General features: G+C 46.1%; 1 protein-coding gene across 2 annotated transcripts in view; it reads left to right on the top strand.

Annotated features, from left to right (window-relative positions):
- BRDT (bromodomain testis associated) overlaps positions 1 to 19,826 on the top strand; it is a 2,469,968-nt gene that overhangs the window by 2,270,902 nt on the left and 179,240 nt on the right. For both annotated transcript variants that reach the window (XM_086953938.1, XM_086953937.1), the window contains one exon: positions 19,472 to 19,652. In XM_086953938.1, coding sequence (XP_086810064.1) covers positions 19,472 to 19,652 — 181 coding nt within the window. The remainder of the gene's footprint in view (positions 1 to 19,471; positions 19,653 to 19,826) is intronic.

The following is a 19,826-nucleotide window of genomic DNA, read 5'->3' as shown; positions in this document are numbered from 1 at the left end:
TCCAAGCCTCCTTTCCTTTCTGTCCATCCAGACAAGGTTGTGTTGCGGACAAAACCCTCTTTCCTTCCCAAGGTAGTCACAGCCTTCCACATCGAGCAGTCCATCACCTTGCCCACCTTCTTTCCGCCTCCGCATCCCTCTAAAGAGGAAGAGCGGCTCCACCGTCTGGACCCAAAACGTGCACTCTCATATTATCTGGATCGCACATGCTAGTTACGGGTGGATGACCAACTCTTTGTTGGTTACGCGGGCGCTAAGAAGGGACTGGCGGTGTACAAACGGACCATCTCTCTGTGGGTCGTCTTGTGCATCAAGGCGTGCTACTCTTTGGCTTAGAAGGAGCCTCCTGTTTGGGCTGAGGGCCCATTCCACTCGGGCCACGGCGGCTACTACTGCCCTGGGCCGGGGAGTTCCCTTGCAGGACATCTGTCAGGCTGCTACGTGGGCCTCGCTGCACACGTTCACAAGACACTACTGCCTGGACAGCCAAGTCCGGAGGGATGGCTTCTTTGGCCGTTCCGTCCTCCAGGACTTTCTGGTGTGATTATTGGTTCGCAGACCCACCACCGGGGTTGGTATTGCCGGGGTATCTATTCTAAGGTAAGGAATCTAATACTACCCTGTTTCTTTCATATGCACAAGTTACTTACCTTCGATAACGATATATCTGTAAAACAGTAGTTAGTATTAGGTTCCTTACCGCCCCACCCATCCTCCCCGTTCTGCGAACCGATATCTAGGGTTAAGGTCATCCCCTTTCAGTGCCCTAGTTTCATGGCACCAGTGTTGGTTTTTAGCATGGCTCTGCGTTTCTGGCACGGAAAAGCTGTGTATAAGAACTGACTTCAGCGCGCGAAGGCGGCGTCTAAGTACTCCGGTGACGTCATCCCAGCGCCGACGACGGACGCAGTGCCGCAGACGACGCCTACCGACGCGCAAGGGTACTGCTACGCAAAAGTTTCCGGATCCAGTCTGACGCCTGGGGATATTCTAAGGTAAGGAATCTAATACTAACTACTGTTTCTTACAGATATATCGTTACCGAAGGTAAGTAACTTGTGCTTTCGGGAGAAATTAGATAGACTGGGGTACTGATTAGTAGGATCCCAGTCAGACTAGTCAAAAACTGTGTAACATCAAGCAAAAAGCAGGGGCAACCATAAGAAGCAGATCCTACTTTCCTACATCAGCTGTCACCAGAAATTCCATCAGGTTCTGGTGAGTTAATGTTACTTCTGCTGTGCTGTCTAGCATCGTCAGAGCCCATTCCCCGTTCAGAAGTTGAGTCCTCAGAATGATGGGAATGTCTACATTTAAGACCTGCTACCTTCTTATTAAATTGAGGTTTTGATTTGTGTTTCTATTCTTTTTTGGAAGTATAGTCTGAAGCGCGTTGCATGTTTATTTATTTATAAAGTTTTATATAGCGCAAACTTGATCCCAACTCTGGACTTTGTACGCTCTTCTTGTCTGTTTTTTGACCGTCCTTCCCTCTCTGAGTTTTTTGATGAACCCTGAAAGGAACGAGAGGAACTTGTATCAGTATCCTGATACCTGTCAGGTTTTTTAATGTTATCACGATTCCTAAGGTTGTACCTCCTTTCGGTGGGCTCCTGTTGAGGAAACCCACCCCTGGATTGTGATCTATTCTCTTTATTCTTTGTTTTTTATTGTTATCCCATTTCTTCTTGGAAGAATCGGGTGCTTGCTTGGTGTTCTCTTTATCGGGACCACCCATAAGGTCCCTCCCTTTATTGGGCACACCCAAAAGACATTGTGCAATCTCAAGTGCAGAACTAGCGCAATGTGAGGAAGCAGGTATCTTAACAGTAGGGGACCTATATAGTGAAAGGCAACTATTACCTTTTGACGCGTTGGCTGAGGATTCAGGTCTACCACAGGGCCAGTTTCTACTACATGCGGCGGTGATCCGCATTTTGCAGGCAATATGGGGGGATATAGCGCAGGAATCGGCCACACACTTAACCATACAATATTTGCATGAACTGGGTTCAGGCAGCCATCTTGTGAAATGGTTCGGGGAATTGCTGAGGGTACATACGGTCCCACAGCGGAGCTCCTTACATGCTCACTGGGATTTACAGCGTCCCAGTACTGAGCGCGAGTGGCTGACTATTCTCGAGGATCCCATCCATATTCCACGTAATGCAAGTTTCGGGCTAATCCAGTACTACATCGTGCACAGGGCCTACCTGACGCCAGCCAAAATAAATAAATATTTCAATCGTGCTGACGCCAGCTGGAAAAGATGCGAGGACATGGATAGCGATCTGCTCCACATGTTCTGGTCCTACATGGCCAATCAGCCATACTGGAGGGTTGTAATCACGACCTTAACATAATGCACTGAATGCACGCTGAGCTGGACATGGGAGACATGCTTACTGGGTCTGTACCGCAGGTCTGTCAAATATAAAGTGACCTCCCATTATATAGACCTAGGGTTCATTGTGGCCAAGCGCCTGATCATGAAATGCTGGAAGTCCCCAGAGCCTCCTGCGGCGAGGGCCTGGTTTCAGTCGATGCTCTGCTGGGCACAAGAGTATAGCGTTGCACCGCGAGGATGCAATAGGAACCCGCAAACAACTACTTGCGACTAGTTGGGACGCAATCCTGCCAGATTTCCGCGCAATCTGGCAAAATCAGGCCGAGGTATACAACAATACACCTGGGCGAAGCGTGATCCAGAACTCAAATAATTAGCTAAAGTATAAAAAATCAGGCCATCAATTCTCATGGCTTACTCAGCAAAGCTCATAGGGAGGCGAGAGTAGTGTCCCTTCACTGTCACTTGTCCAAGTTTAAATAACACAGCAAATAGTGGACGTGAGTAGCGGAATAAGAACCGGGTGGGTAACTTCTACTTTGGTCTACAAACAATTATTCGCTGTGCACAGATCAACAGGTGGAGTAAGATGATACAGGGTGTGCGTTGTGTCAGATTGTTAAAATGTTACAATGTTGTGAACAAGAGTCAATTAGTGTGATTGTGAGCAAAGAGCTTTAGTTGATCGCTGCCCCGCCTCCAGTGATGGTGGATTGCTCTGGCGGATAGCAGGTCGGCGTTCTCACGTCCCCATAATTTTTGCATCCTGGTATGCCTGTATGCTGTGAAAGGGAAATGACGGCTGCAGATGGTGGTTTTTTGAGTAAAGCGGCAGCGGCAGCTTCCTTGGACATTGTTGAACAGTGTTGTCTTGCTGCCCTGCGCTTTGCATTTTGGAGAGTAGAAAAACGTGTAGCAGCAGCTGATCCGAGGACGCGGAGGTTGGGCCATTTTCTACTGCTGCGCTGACTGCTGCATGGCGCTCGGCGGGTCGGTGAGATCTCGACCTCTTCTAATCTAATTTGAGCAGAGCGTTAGTTCCAGCAAAGGCCCCCCCCGAATAAAAACTTGACAGGAGCATTAAACAGAGTGGGGAAGAGGTATCTGGCGGCAAGGACTGGTGTATCCCCAAGTAGTGATTGCATTCTGGGAAAGTCCCAGAGAGTCCCAGAGTCCTAAGGCGTTGCTTGATTGACTGCTGGAGTTGTTGGGGCGTACCTGGACCTTTTTGCTCGCCCTACCACCACCTCTCGCGGCCCCCGCTCCGCGGGAGCCACTCGCCTTCCAGTATTTTGTAGTGCCTCGTTGGGAGAGTGCACGGGACCGGGAGGAGGCGCCTAGGACCTTGAGGTTTGCGGGACTGCGAGGACCAGCCAGCAGCGCGGCGGGTCATTAGCCGCAGCTGGTCCTCTTCCCGCCCCAGTCCTTTGCTATTTTAGTCCTGCCCCTTCCGCGCACACGGGACAAGCCCGGGCCAAGGGCGGGCCCGTTTCAGCCCATTCCTGACCGGTCGGGACCGGACCGGGCCCTTTCCCTTGGTTTTATTTTTTGCTCCTCTTGCGGCCCACCTAGGATCAACTGTGTGGACCATGTCTGGAAGCGAGCTAAGGAGCAGATCAACCCTGGCTGGTGGCTCTATAGCGGGAGGTATGGAGAAATTCTTAATCGGAGCCAATTCATTAATTGAAACTGAAATTTCTGTTTTGGAAAAGCGATTATCGCAGGAAATCTCTACTACTAAGAGATCTTCTTTGGGAGCAATTGCAAACGTTAAAACCCCTGATAGGAACTTGGTTCCAGCTCTATTTGCGACTTGTACTGGGGAAACTGACGTTACTAGCCGAGCGGATGAACGCGATTCGCAGGACTTGGACATTTTGGTCAACGACATTTTGCCTGAGATTAATTTACTCCTTGACAATCATGGTACTAATCCTACTGTTACTGTGGAAACTGTTACTAGTACGCTGGAACAAGGGCGCAAGGAAGGGACAATTCCTAAAAGGAAACATGTGTACAATAAAAAAGATGGAAGTAAGGCTAAAATAGCCAAACATCAGAGTGGTAATAATTCATCAGCCAGGCCCACTGTTGTACCCGTAGAAACAGCAAATGGGACAGTTGATTTAACTGTACCTGATTCTGGTACTCACTTGCAGGCCCAGCCTCCCATTGATGTGTCTATTGAAAGTCTGGGTGCCCTTTTTAAATCCTTATTATACCCCTTAGAGGCCAAACTGGAACAAATCGAACTTAGATTGGCCAACATTGAGAAAGTCACATCTGACTTAAGAGGAAACTTAAGTGTGACTTTTAAGCCGGCTGGTGCTAGCAATGCTGATTGCCAGAAGGGGGACACACCACTTATTGCAGATAGTAGACCCCTGAGTCAACCAGGCCCTATTCCGACTTGCCAGCAGCCCCACCCCAGCAGACTACTGACCCTTTGCCTAATGTCAATGGAAATGCCAGTATTAGTAGCAAAGATACCTGTAAGCCTATTCCATCTGCCCAAGAAAATGAGTGTAGAGTTAACAATCCCTTACTACCGGATCTACCTCCTGAAGCTAATGGTTTGATGGTTGTTCTGGCTGGCGTTCCACCTCTAGAGGAGGAGGCTAGAGAAACCTTTAGCTCCCTGAAAAATAAGGTTGTTAGATGGCTGAACTGGAACAGACACCTGTCCGCCCACTTTTCTAGTGAAATTATAATGTTAAGAAGGTTAACCTGATTAGGTAAGACAGCCAAATCAATAAATGGTGATTGTATTACAGTTAATTTTAGAGACCCTAGAACTGTTTCCTATATTTGTGCAGGTTCTAATAGGTCATCTGATTCCACCGTCCAGACACTACCCTTGTCCTTCTTTTATCCTCCGAATTGTACGGTTAATGCTAGAAGGACTGATGATTGGGTAAGGGTGGATCGTAGAGGAAGATATAGGGGGTTCTGTGGTAGATCAGGCCATATGCCGGTCCCTCCCTCCTTTTGCGATAACAATCGCTTTAGCTGTTTAGACACAGTTGACTGACTACCCCCTGCCATTCCGAGGTCATTTGTAGGCATACTTGATGAGGGGATCAACGCTTTCCCTGTGGGGCCTGCTGACCAATTGGTGAATAAACATGTGGAGTGTGCACCCAAGGCTGCAGACCCTGTAGGGATAAATTACCAGCCCAACTCCGTCCTAACTCCAGGTAGCATGCATACTCTAAGCTCGGGGGCCCCAACGTTACCTCGGATCCCTTGCACGCCTTTGGGCAAGGTTTTAAGCCCTGGTGGGGGGAACCATGATAAAGGGTATAACCTCGTAAGTTGGAATATTGCTGGTTGGCGTAGAAAAGAAAGCTCTCTTGGTTGGCGGGAGCTCGTTAACAACTATGACATACTATGCCTACAGGAGACCTGGTCAACTGAACAGATAAATGTTGATGGGTATATTTCCTTTAACCTCCCGGCCCAGAGTTCTACTATGGGCAGAGCTGAAGGTGGCCTTCTGGTATTACTCTCTGTAAACCTCCCAGTGTTAGTTAAAACTTACATAAAGATTGGGTTTCATTCGCAAGTGCTCTGGCTGCAGCACAGTGATGGCCGTAACGTCCTTTTGATCAATCATTATAACAATGTGTTTGATCCCTCTAGCTCCTCAGTAGTTAATGCATTAGATCTTGCACTTGATAACTTATATGGGTCCAATTGTGCTCCTTTTGTTATTATTGGGGGGGGGGGATTTTAACATTGCTATGTGTCCTTTCTCATTTTTGAATGTTTGTGGATTCAATGGGGACAAAGAGGAGGACTGTGCTCATTTTATTCACTGCCCGTATGGAGTGTCTCTGAATTTACTTTTGATCAAATATGATTTGGTTATATCCCAGCCCACAAAAGATAGCGAGGGTAACTCTGTCCCGACCTTTACTGGTAGGAATTCTGCCACTGTAATCGACCATCTGTTGATTTCAGGGAGCATTATCCCCATTTGTAACACACCGATTGTCCTGGAACCTGGACCTTAGTGACCATAACTGCATTACTATGTCTCTCTTTATCTGGGGTAAAAAAAATCTTGTTGCCCGTATGATTGTCGATAGCATAGTTCCGTGCAGGCCGAATGGCACTAGAATTAAATGGTGTAGGGATAATTCGGAAAGGCTCCTGATAAAAATTGTGGCCGCCAGTATCCAAGTGTGGGACAGCTGCCTTGATGATTATGCAGGTGCTGTCTGTATCCTTGCTGGTTTTTTAAAAAGTAATGAGTTAACCAAACAAATTTTAATATCCACCAAGGTCAATAGAAAGAGGGACAATATAGGGTGGTTCGATGGGGCCTGTACCAATTCCCTACGCGAATTGAAAAAGGCATTATCTAAAAGTCCTAGGGACAAGGAACTATTATTAATCTCAGGGCAATTTACAAAGATCTCCTCAAACATAGGAAGCAAGAGCTTCGTGAGGAAGCCTGGGACAACCTTGCTAAGGCGGTAGAGCTCCCTAACAGTAAGCTCTTCTGGGACACTGTGAATAGCCCCTTCCTTAAGCAAGAGGATTTCCCCTTCCTAACAGCTCAGGTTAGTGAGGAAAATTGGGTTTTGCACTTTTCCAGCATATTTGACCCTGGGGGTGGAGACATCTTAGGCCCCGGGATCGATGTCTGTGGCCCAGCTCTACCCCTTAATATTACAGTTCAAGAGGTGGATATCGCTATCCAGAGTAGTAAGGGAGGGAAAGCCCCGGGCCCAGATGGGGTACCGATTGATCTGTATAAAGCAGATCCTGGGGCCCCTTTTTGTCCAAGGTTTTTAATTCTGCAACTATGGAAAGCATCCCCTCAACCTGGGGTGAGTCTTTAATTATTCCAATATTTAAGAAGGGAGATAGAAGTGAGGCTAAAAACTATTGACCTATCTCCCTCTTAGACTCATCACTGAAAATAATGAGCAGGGTACTTTTGGTGCGCCCAGAGGAGTGGGCAGAGGCTAATGGTATCCTGGCGCATTCTCAATATGGGTTCCGTAAGGGCCTCGGTACCATTGAGCAGTGTATTAACCTTGATCTTATTATAGGGAAATATACACGGGCGAAGCAGGGTTCATTGTTCCTCTGCTTTGTGGATCTATCCAGCGCTTTTGACCTGGTAGATCACGCTTTACTGTGGACCACCCTATTAGATTTGGGCGCCCCCGCCGCAATCATTCACTTTTTGACTAGAATGTACACTAAGCTATCGGCTCGGATACGTTTTGGTCAAGCGGGGGAATGCACCAATAATATCGATGTCAAGTCTGGTATCAGGCAAGGCTGTGTCCTTGCCCCTCTCCTTTTCTCCCTTTTTATCAATGCTATCAACACTGATTTGAAATTGGTTAATTCTGATGCACCACAAGCTGCGGGCCAAGCAATTCCTGTGCTGCTCTATGCAGACGATACGGTCCGTTTATCAAGAACACCTTTAGGCTTACAGAGACTTATGGATAGATTTTCAGATTTCATTAGGGGCAGGAAATTGAAGATCAATAATTCCAAAATGTTTATTATGTCCTGTGGAAAAAAAGTAAGGAAATTAAGATCTTTCCAGATCGAAGAGCAAACAACTCAGGTAGTAGATACATTCTGCTACCTGGGCATTACCTTTAGCAGTAGTGCCATGTGGACACAGGAGATTTTTAACGTCAAAGCTAAGATGGGCAAAAGTGCCTTTGGCATTTTTAAATTTGCTTCCAAACTGGGTAGTAGACGTGTACATGACATGTTGCATAAATATCGTCATAGATGTGTCTCAGTAGCTCTTTATGGTTCTGGAGTTTGGGGCCACTGTCCTCATGGGGATCTGCAAGTAGAGGAAAATAAATTTCTAAAAAAACTCCTCTGCCTCCCAACATCTGCCTCTACTGGGCTGACACACCAGGAAGCAAGGTTGGAGTATTTAACAGACCTCATTGGACTAAGACCCCTACTAGCCTGGCGATCGATATGGGCCAAGGAGGAAACAGGCTTCACCAGGAGAATCATTAATGATTGTCTCGTTTGGACAAATGCTCCTTGATCCCCTGGCTTAATTACGTGGTAACATCTTTTAAAGATATATTTGACCTGAACGTTTTAGAAGATCCAGCCAGTGCTATTGATATCCCCAAGAAGGAGCTAAAACTTACATATCTGGGGGAAAAAGCCAAACGGTGTAGTGACACCTCAAGCCAGCTCTTAACCCATCAATTTTATTATGATAACAACTTGGTTATTTCTGGCTTTCCAAAGTATTTAAAGGTGGTCACTTGGCCCTCTCATTGGTACGTCCTCACTAGGTTAAAATTAGGTATTGTACACGATTTGGTGGCTTTCCCCTGTATAAAAAAACATCCCTCTGTTTTCTGCCCATGTGATGGGAGCACGAAGCAAAGTACTGTGCACTTTTTGTTTATTTGCCGTCTGTACTTGTACTTTCGTATTGCTTATCTTAAGCCACTTTGTTTAAAATACTCTGTGTCGTCTGTTAATTCTGCTATGAGGCTGCTATTTGCACTTGATGAACCTGATGTGTGTTTTTTTTACAGCTGTATATATCCTGAAATCTGTAGCTGCTAGGAAAAGCATGGTCTTTTCTTCTAATTAACCAATGGTCATTGCCCATGATTGATGCCCCCCTATTTTATCGTCATGTTATACTTGCTGTGTTTTTATGTGCTTTTATGATTGTTTTTAATGATCAAATAAAGCTTTCCAAACTGACACTGCAACTGAGTCAATTAGTTACTTTTTTTATTTTTATTTATTTTCTTATCAGATCAATTTTATGTTGAAATTGATTATGTCATACTTTAACCAGACCAGCGAAGCCATTATTGCCATGCTGTATAGAAGCATAATGTATAATTTATGTAATGCTTCACTTCAAACCGCCTCAGGGAAAAATTACAGTACTTAGTTCTAAATGCTTTAAACCTGTTTAACCTGACGTGAAATATATTAATGGAAAATCAATAAACAAATGTAAACAAAAAAAATCAGGACCACCAATGAGTTGAGGTTTCGTTGCTCTAGCTCCCAAACTATCTCTACCTAAGTCGGCATAGGTATCTTCGATAATTTTAGGTAATTCACGTTCCTATTGTAAAGGAGTAAAATACCTCAGGCGTTGGCGTATTGCCACTGCTGCTACCTTTTATGTTTGCTAATAAAATTGCTGATACCTGAACGACATTTCCTAACAATTTCATCCCTAAGTTTAGAGCAGGTTCTGCTCCATACTCATTCTGTATTTGTCTTAATACATTTGGTATTACTGCTATTGAAGGGATACCATGAGTTCTGGTATATATGGCAGCGAAAACTGTACCCCAAGAGGTACAATCCTTTATCTAGAAGCTATCCCCATCAGCAAGCAGATTGTTAGCATTCTGTGTTTTTCTTGAGGGTCTGTGTGTGGAAGCACTGCCTCTAACTGTGTTAGATGTTTAGCTATCCAGAATGACATTTGCTCATGTTTAGTGGGCATTTGACCCATATATGTGTGTAGAGTTTATGGAGTTATTTTAGTTGTAGATCCCTGAATTTGTCCTGCTCATGTAGCCCTGGCTGACTGAAGTATGAGTGTTCTCATCACTAACTGTGTCAGGTTTCTGTAAAGTATTATTATTTCATTATGAAGTGGACGTAAGTTTGCTACTGGAATTGTGTCAATGTCTGGATGGGGTATGTTAGCTGGTAGGACTGACCAAGTTACTCCATCTCTTCCGAGCAGACCGAGTCTTCCTTTTTCTTTTGTGTGTGGGAGGGCTCCTTTAAACCAGTTTATGTGCTCCTGGTAGGTGAGCGGAATTTCAATGTCCTCATACGGACAGTATTCATCTGGTGTTTCATCTTTAGTATAAAAATGATATGTATATGTTTGTGCATCTGCTTGTGGGAATTTAACCCATGAATAGAATGCCTCTTTTCTTTATGATTCGTGTGCCTCAATCACAAATGTTACTCACCCCTAGCTGTGGCTCCATAGTCTGCTAGTTTTAAAGTGAGGGCAGTTCTGACATTTTCTGAAATGTTTATTTCATCTTTTTCCTCCCTTGCTTCAGCCGCATGTTATGCTGGTGCAGCGACGTCTTTGTCAGCAATTATTTGAAAGAAGTAATTTCAATTATACTGAGATAAGGTTTTATCCAGAACAGGGAACTGTTTGTCCTTCAAGCTTGATAAACCTAGAGCCAATACCTAAGATATGCCTATTCCGGTGTGGCGGATTGTTCCATTCCCACTACAGATGTCACTGGGTAAATGTGAGTACGGGTCTCTGAGAACAGCACAACTGAACTACTCTGATTTCACCATTAAATAGGTACCAAACCAACGTTGGTAGCGCCTTGATGTGTAGTTCCTATAAAATGATAGAGGGTCTTCGCATTTAGACAACATCTACATACCAACCAGGTGTAATAGCATGTGTCATAACCCTCCTGCAGGAGACCAGTCTGTTCCCTGTTGAGTCCGCCAAGCTTAAACAGGAGTGGGTGGGCACAGTCCTTAGTAGTAGTACATGGTTATCTGATTCCGGTGCTGCTTACCCGTTGCACAATTTCTCAAAAAAGTAGGGTGGCCATCCTTATACGTAAATCATTGCCGTGTTCAGTGCTTAGGACCTGGTTGGATGTGGGGGGGCTTGTTTGGGTATTGGCAAAGGTGCGAATTTTATTATAATTATTAAACTGAATTTGTAGGGCGCACAGCTACTCCAAGAGGTTTCCCAGCACCAACCCGGTAGGAAAGATAAAGGAACAAACAGGAAATTAAAGATTAAACAACCAAGTCTTCAAACTTCTACGGAATCTACCATACATAGTTTCCTCGCGTAAAGAGAGAGGAGGAGTGTTCCATAGGGTTGGACCCATGTAGAAGAAAGACCGATCACGCATACAAGAGAGTTTAATTTTAAGGATAGTAGAAATCTAATTTGCTGGGCAGAGCGCAAAGGGCGTGAGGGTTGGTAGAGTTGCACTAAAGATTGCAAAATATTTCGGGGCCATTTAAATTTTAAACATATAGCATAAGGCTTTGAATTTGACTTGATTCTCCACTTTTAGCCAATGCAGGTCGCGAAGAAAGCCAGAGACTAAGGCAGTCTTAGGTATGACACAGCAGTCTGGCCGCTGCATTCTGCACCATTTGAAGTCTTTGGATCATAGCTTTGTTTGAACCCAGATAGACATTACCGTAGTCCAACCTAGACATAACTAGGGCATGAATTACCGTTCTCTGCTCAGAGAGGGGTCACATCCCTAACATTTTCCTCAGCCACTGTATAACATTAAAAGAGGTGGAAGCCACCTTGGTGACTTGTTGTTTCATTGAAAGATGGCTGTCAATGATGAAGCCCAAATTGCGAACCTGATGTACTGGCAGGGGCAAGCACCCATTTCAGAGGGCCAGTGTTGAGGTCCCCAGAGGTCATGTTCTTTCCCTAAGATCATGACTTCAGTGTTGTCTCCAGTAAGTTGTTTTGCACCCAAGACGCAATTTTACTCAGACCTGACTGAAGAACAGAGGGTTAGATCCCTTAGATGAAGAGAGGGAGAAAATGAGCTGAGTGCCATTGACGTATGAAAAAGGGGTCAGCCCAACCTCCTCGGCAACATCTGCCAGCGTATGGACATAAACATGAAACTGCAAGTAAGAATCGGAGCTGACCGCTGCAGAGAAGACCTGAAAAGTGCCGTTGGCTAAGAAATACCCGAGCCACTGAAAGGCTGAGCCCTCTAGGCCCAAGGAAAGGAAGGCTCTCAACAGAACAGCATGAGACACTGTGTCAAACGTGTTATTGAAGTCCAGTAAAATAAGAGTTGTCGTATCGCCCTCATCTAACCGGTGACTCAGCATTTCGGTGACTCCAAGTAGATTTGATTCATTAGAGAAACCAGCTCTAAAACCAGATTGAGAGGTGTGAAGAAAATCCTGGGACACAACAAAGGAGGTCAGCTGAGTGTTAACATGCTTTTCAAGAATTTTAGAAAAAGCTGGAAGCAGCAAGATGGGGCGGAAATTGGATGGCTTAGTCAGATCAGCGTTGGCTTTCTTTAAGAGAGGGAGCACTATAGCATGTTTCCACTCCGAGGGAACTAGGCCCTCCTGCAAGAAGCGTGGAGGAGATTCATAATTATGGAAAGTATAGGGACATCAAGCTGTTTCATCACTGAAGTAGGAAGTATATCACGGGGAGAAATATTTAATATTTGTCAAAAGACAGTTAAACGAGCTGAATTCCAAGAGAGACCAGGCTTCTATTTTGACGGTTGGTTTTGTGTTATTGTGGGCCCCAGTCACACAGTCACTGGTAGCATTTGGGGAGGTCTCGGTATCAGATAGAGTATTTTGTGGGTTTTTACTGGACAGTGCAGTGTGTATTTTTTCAACCTTATCCACAAAGTAGTAGGCGAGTTCCTCACATTGAGTACCAGTAAGAACAAGTGGAGTGGTCTGGGTTTCCGAACCAGATAGTTCTTTTACCACCTTGAAAAGAGTTTTGGAGAAATTTCGTGCTTGAGAAATTTTATGTGAGAAAAACTCAGCTCGTACAGCTCTACAGAGAATGTGGTATTCACTTAAGGCTTTTTTGTTTGCCATTATGGCATCTATCTGGTAGTTTTTCCTCCAGTGTCTTTCAAGGGTTTTACATCTGGATCTTTCAATCTTAAGTCTGTCAGTAAACCAAGGGGCTTGTGGTCGATGATTGTTCAAGCGTTCATTGGACAGAGAGAGGCAGGTATCAACTGCTTGTAAAACCCAATTTTGGATAGAACCAAGATCCGTGGTTGACATCTTTTTGACCGCTGGACTACTGTCAGAAGTTTGTTTAAAGCCAAGACATCAAGATTTGCCTAACTTCTAACTTATTGTTTGGGCCCGGTAGAAATTGCTGGAGGACAAAGCAAGACTTTCAACAAGAAAGTAACAGCAAAATGATCGGACCAGCATAAGGGAAGAGCAGGGTGCAGCTAAAGTAGACAAAGTAGAAAAAATTACAAAGTCAGAAATTCATCCTTCTTAATCAGCCATGAATCACCCAAAATGGTAAAGTTGGCAGCCTTCGAATTGTGGGGGGGTTACTAGGTCGGGGAAAGACAATGCCCATGGCCCAGATGGGCCCGGAGGAAGGTAGAGCAATATACCGGAAAAAGTGAACTTCGGGGTAACCATGATTGTAAATAGTAGAGCTTCACAATCAGTGGCAGAAAAATCCTCAGCTTTACATTCAAGTGTACTTTCATTGATAATCGCAATGCCACCCCCTAACTTTAGCTTCCCATCCTTTCTGATAATTGAATAGTTGGATAAAAGTGCTGCTGCCACATCAGGACCTGAGCTATCTTGTAGCCAGGTCTCTGTTAAAAAAAAAACAGCATCCGGTTGGTTATAGATCAGAGATCAAAAATATTATCTTTGTGTTTAGGGAGTGATCGACAGTTAATGTTATAAAATGAATTCCCTGTTTCACTACATTAATGTTGGACCCTTCCGCTGTACCCATTACTTTGCCTACAGCAACTGAAAGAAAACCTACAATTTTGATAGTTGGGGAGGGCTTGATTTAATTTAAAAAAATTGCAGTTGGAGGAGGGGATTAGTCGGTGCTTGGACAGTTGTTTAGCAGAATAGATAAGTTTCATAATATTAGTTGGACATGGGGTTGTGGCTCCTGGTCCCTATCTGGCGCGGACGGGCGCAGATGAGCTTGCCATTCTGCGCACCCACTGTGCGAGTCTGCTCCCGGTCCATTAAATAGTGAGGCGAGATGCAGCGTAAAAGCTAAAATGCTGGCTGGAGCTGGCGTGAGGCACAACACAATGGCTTCTCAGGGAGCAGAGTCTCCTATTACTAAAGTGCAAAGTGCTCTTGTAAACAACTTACAAAACAATTGGATTAAGTGCCAAACATACAATTCACAATTTAATGTTATTAGGTTTTAAAACCGATTTAAAAGACCAAAGGTAAAATACAATTGGTAGAGAGTTAGATAGACTTTGGGTGCCTTATGCTCCAACTGCAGACAAATCTGATTGTTTTTCTGGCTCTTGTCCACCCTTGGCAGAACTCCAGTGCTGTTGGGTGGTGAAGCTGTTTGGTGGTGAATGGATCTTGGCACCGGACCCCTTCCTGGATCAGATGGGCCGAGATGATACAAACAATAGGTGGGACAGTGCGCTCCTTGGGGATCTGATTTCTGACCACTCTTTGGTTAATGTGTGGCACTTACTGCATCCGGGGGACCGGGAGTACACATTCCTTTCCTGCCCTCACAGGACTCAGTCCTAAATTGATTATTGTTTGATGCATGGTCGGTTTTTGCCCTGCTTTACCTCCTGCGCCATTCTGGAGGCAGGGCTTTCCAACCATAGTGAGATGTTGTTTGAGCTGGATCGTGGTTACCGATGCACCCCCTCTGGATCTGGTTCCCGATGCTCCTCCTCCTGATTTCTGGTGCATGCAGGCCTTGCCTACCGGCAGGTTGAGGGAAAGGCAAAACTGTGCGATCATATCCTGTCCTACTTCTCTGACAATGAGGGCACAGTGTCCTCTGGTAGGATCCCCTGGGTGAACGTCAAGTGCTACGCTAATAAAATTATGGTCAGAATGCTGAATAAGTCATACATTCACCCCCAGTCAAGAGAGCTGGGTTTAATCCATCATTCTTTTGCTCACCAGGCCACCCCAGTTTAGACATGGCCATATGCAAATCAGTCGTGACCCGGTGCCTCATGGGAACAGTCCAGACCGAACTGCCAAGCGAGGTCCTCCCTGGACCGGAAACAAGCATCCTGGGACCGGTTTCTGGGTATTACCCTTCATCAGCCAGGCTAACTTGAATCCAGTGGCACAGTATGCCAGGGACTCACGTCTGGGCATACCCATCCCACTTAGGGTGAAAAGTGCTACGCAAACAAATGATGGACAGAATGCTGAATAAATCATACATTCACCCCCAGTCAAGAGACCTGTGTTAAATCCATCGTTCTTTTGCTCACCATGCCACGCAAGTTTAGACCCAGCCATATGCATATCAGTCTTGACCCCTGTGCCACATGGGAACAGTCCAGACCGAACTGCCAGGCCAGGTCCTCCCTGGACCAGAAACAAGCATCCTGAGACTGGTTTCTCTGTATTACCCTTCAACATCCAGGCTAGCTTGAATCCAGTGGCACAGTGAGCAAGGGACCCACGTCTGGGCATACCCATCCCACTTAGGGCGAAAAGCGCTAAGCAAACAAATGGTGGATGGAATTCTGCATAAATCATACATTCACCCAAATTCAAGAGATCTGGGTTAAATCTATCGTTCTTTTGCTCACCATGCCACCCCAGTTTAGACCCAGCCATATCAAATCAGGCTTGACCCTGTGCCTCATGGGAACAGCCCAGACCAAACTGCCAAGCCAGGTCCTCCCATTTGTTTGCTGTAACACTGGGTGAATGTCAAGGCGAGTCTTTGGGGCAACAGATAGGGGATATGGCAGTTGCCAGATGCAAAGAGCGTGCATCCAGGTATCTTCTGGAACGAGAAATGCACACTCCCATGACTCAAAACACGGCTTCTTCCACCCTGTCTCTCATCTGATGGCTGGAACTTGCTCAAATTCAGCTGAATTTTTATTTCACCAAGTCTGCTGAGAAGGCCTTAATAAAGCTGCAGTGGTGCATTTATGACCATGGTGAGAAGACGGGCCGGCTTTTAGCCACCCAGCTGATACAAAGGGAATCTCAACTTGCTATCCCCATGGTCCGTGATCCTGAAGGTGCCCTCTTCATTGACACTATTGATGTCTCTGCCCAGTTTTCTTCCTATTACACCTCCTTTATTCTGCAGACCATGGGGCTACCCTTAAAGAGATCTTTCTGACCCCATTGCATGTGCCAGTGCTGTCTGCTGCGGACCGGGAGTCCTTGTTAGGGGCCATCACTGAGTAGGATATGGCCCTCCCTACTTGCAGTTCTCCAGGGAATTACCTTTCAGTCCCCCACCTGATAAGGGCGTTCCTGGAGGCTGAGAAGGTGGCCACGTTGGAGGTCATCTCCAACAAGGCCACCATTAACTTTCGCCCTAAAGGAGGTACGGAACCCCTGGACTGTGCCAGTTACTGCCCAATATCACTGCTCCACGTCGACACAAAGGTGTTGGACAAGATGCTGGCTACTCATCTGGGTAAGGCCATACGCTTCTGATTCATGAGTCCCAGGTGGTTTTTATCCTGGGCCACAGCTCTCGAGACCATCTCTGCCTTTTGCCCCAACTGTTGTGGCACTTTCCTTGGACACCGAGAAGGCATGTGATTGCATTGACTGGCGCTATCTTTTCCACGTAATGTCACCTATGGGTATGGGCGAGGACTTTATCCAAAAGGTGTGTCTTCTCTATGATGTGCCAGCAGCCTGTGTCAGTGAGTACCCTGCCCGCTTGGTATCACCCTTTCTCACTGATTAGGGTGTTAAGGTCAACAGAGGCCTTGCTTATATGGTGGAGGATGATCCGCTCCCACTGCTGAACTGCTTGTAGCAGGATTTCCAGAAGTGGCCCTCCTAAATCTCTTCCTCTGTGGTAATGTGCAGACCATTATGATGACTGTCACCCCCCCCCCCCCCCCCCCTCCATTCCCCCTGCTTCAATTATCTGTTCTGGATGTTGCCTGTAAGCATTCTGTGGAAATTACTTGCCTCCATTGTTGCAGGCCTCCGTGCTTACATTTGGAGGGGCCGTAAACCTAGGTTCTGGGTGACGCATTTTTGGGGGGGCACTGAGGGGGGTGGACTGCTATTGCCGTGTATGAAGTCTCATTATCTAGCTTTCCCAGGTGGTAGCGCTTTTCAGCCTGCTTCAGGACGCCCCTCTCTGATCACTGCTGGAGCATCACTTGTTTGATATTCCGTACCCCTCCTGCTGCCCTACATGTTCGGCACAGGGTACTCTAATCCAGTCTTGGCATCAATGGTGGCAGCCTGGTGAGATGCACACCACTTGCTGGGCATGCCGCTGCTATTGCTTGTGAAGATCCCGTTGTGGCACAATCCTGTCCAGCGCATTAGGATGCACCACTCTCTTGGGAGTCCTGGCGTGTGTGGGCCTGCTCTGGGTGGATCAAATGTACTATGGTGCTGTACGTAAGACTTTCCTGATTCTTTATGCAGAATTTGGCCTGCGGTTTGTGGACCACTTGTGATTCTGTCTGATAACGCATTGCCTGGGAGCAGCGCTTCGGCCAGCACTGCCAGCACTCCCCACCTCACTTGTCCTGCATACCTCCACTCTATTGGCAGCTACCAGGGTCTGGTCTCAGGACTTTTCAGAGTGCTCATCAAAGCCCTACATTCTGGTCCTTTGAGCACTGTCGTGGTGGCCAGCGCTTGCAAGGTTTTTTCCCCGAAGGCGTGGGCTTTCCTCCTGGCAGGGCATGATGAGGTCCTCCGAAAATCCCAGCATACATTTCTGCACCTGAAAGTGCTGTTGTTATTATTATCATTACTATAACTTTGTAAAGTGCATAGCTACCCTACCAGGATTTTGCACCTCTAGGCAAAAAGAGTTAGAGAAGCCAGGTCTTTAAAAGTTTCTGAAAAACACCAAAAACTTACAAGATGTCATAATTTAGAACCCAAATATAAAAAAAAGACTGGCGACCCTGTCTAGTTCTCCTAACTCTGGGAACTGTGGGAAGTTTGCAGTAGCTAGAACAAAGGGAGCGGCTGGGGTGGTAAGGTGTCTCCAAGGATCCGTAATGCAGCGCCCTGCATTCAACAGAGCCATATGCATATATCTCAAAGCTTTGAAGTGGGCTAGCTTCTCACACAAGAGCCAGTGAAGGTCGCAGAGAAGATTTTAGGTGTTGGTATTCTTAAAAAGATGGAATAACAATCTGGCAGCCGCATTCTGGACTGCATGATTGGTACAGGTCGTCGTGAAAACTCAAACAGGCCAACTTGCTTCCTCATGGTGGCTGCTGGAGATGCGACGCCTGTTGTTGTTGTGATTTGTTTTATATCCTCCGGACGTGTGCATCTCTTGTAACCTACTGGGTGAAAAATATGGTCTCAGCTCCGCCATTACTGTCCCTTTCCGGTTCCCTCCTCCTCTCACCTAGCTTTCCTTCATGATACCTCAGACCTCCCGGGCCTCCCCTCCCATGAACACAGGTGGGTTGCTACTACACTTGCAGTGGAAAAGCTTTGCATCATTCAGCACTGGCAGCACCGTTGGGGAATGGTATATAGAACTTCATCGCATTGCTACTCTTGAACTTTTGACATACAAACTCAATGATAACCTGGATGCCTATGAGGCAATCTGGGGTCCTTTTCTTGTTGTTGGCCCAGACCGGTCCTGAGGTGGTTGGCGGCCCTATCCACATTGCGCCGCACACAACTTGGCTGTAACTTGCTCTGCTTCCCCAGTGCCTGGGTGATGTCACCCTTGTTCGTTGGCCCTCCCGAGTGTCCCCCCCTCCCCCCCCCCCCCCCCCCCCCGGGTGCCCACATGAATTTCCTGTTTCCCCTTCTCCTCCAGATCCATGTGTCTCCAACCATGCACCCTCCCTCCTCGGGGTCCAGCTACTCCTCCAGCCCTATGCCGCTGGATGTCAAGCAACTATGGCCCACTATTGGTGGGGCAGGCAACTACACCCTGGTACCGGGCTGTAGCCTGTTCTTCTGCCCCTTTGTGTGTCCTGTGTGGGCTGTTGTTTATTGCTCCCAGGCTCTGCCTGTCCCCATAAACTTCCCCATTAAAGAATTGTTGAAAACAAAACAAGGGTCTTTGGCTGGGTGCAGCCCTGCCTGGTTACTAAAATTCAACAAGGTAGGGCTATGACTCCGTCAGTATACATTAGCTTCATAGGTCCCTAGTTTAACTGTTGGGAATGTGGTCATCACTGTTTTAGTTTAACCGTACAGTGCTTCAGCAACAGCTTTCTTCAATTTGTAAAATTAGTAAAGTGCCTTGATGAGGTGGGTAAATGGTATGAATGAACTTTTCGATCATGTTCTATACAAAGTGCATATCTCTAGTTGGAATTGCACATGCTTGTAATTAATTTCACTATTTTTTACTGTTAGTGTTACAAGTAAAGACTAGCAGAATTTGTGTGTTTACTATAGGGTGCAGGATGAAAAAACCTCGAAACCAACAACAGCCCAAGTGACGGAGGGAGAACTTCAAACAAATCCTAAAACCAATAAAGAAGGCTGTCAAGATGTTCAGCAACCTATTCATCAGTGTGTTGAAACCGACCGTAGCCTGGCCAGAAAAAGAGAGCAAGAACGACGGAGAAGAGAGGCAGTAAGTAATCAATTTTTATATTTCAGCTTTGTAGACCTTTAAAAAAATATTACCTTAATGTTAATAATACACATACATGGGCTTTTGCAGCATTTTTCTTCAATGCAATTGTAGGAAGGGTCATGCAGATTTGGTGCCAGGTAAAATCCTTTAATACCAACAGCCCGTGCTTCT

The sequence above is a fragment of the Lissotriton vulgaris genome, chromosome 1_1, assembly GCF_964263255.1.
Source record: "Lissotriton vulgaris chromosome 1_1, aLisVul1.2, whole genome shotgun sequence".
NCBI classification, from domain to species: domain Eukaryota; kingdom Metazoa; phylum Chordata; class Amphibia; order Caudata; family Salamandridae; genus Lissotriton; species Lissotriton vulgaris.
The sequence above is the reverse complement of the archived record's forward strand: the minus strand, read 5'-3'. Positions and strand labels throughout refer to the sequence as shown.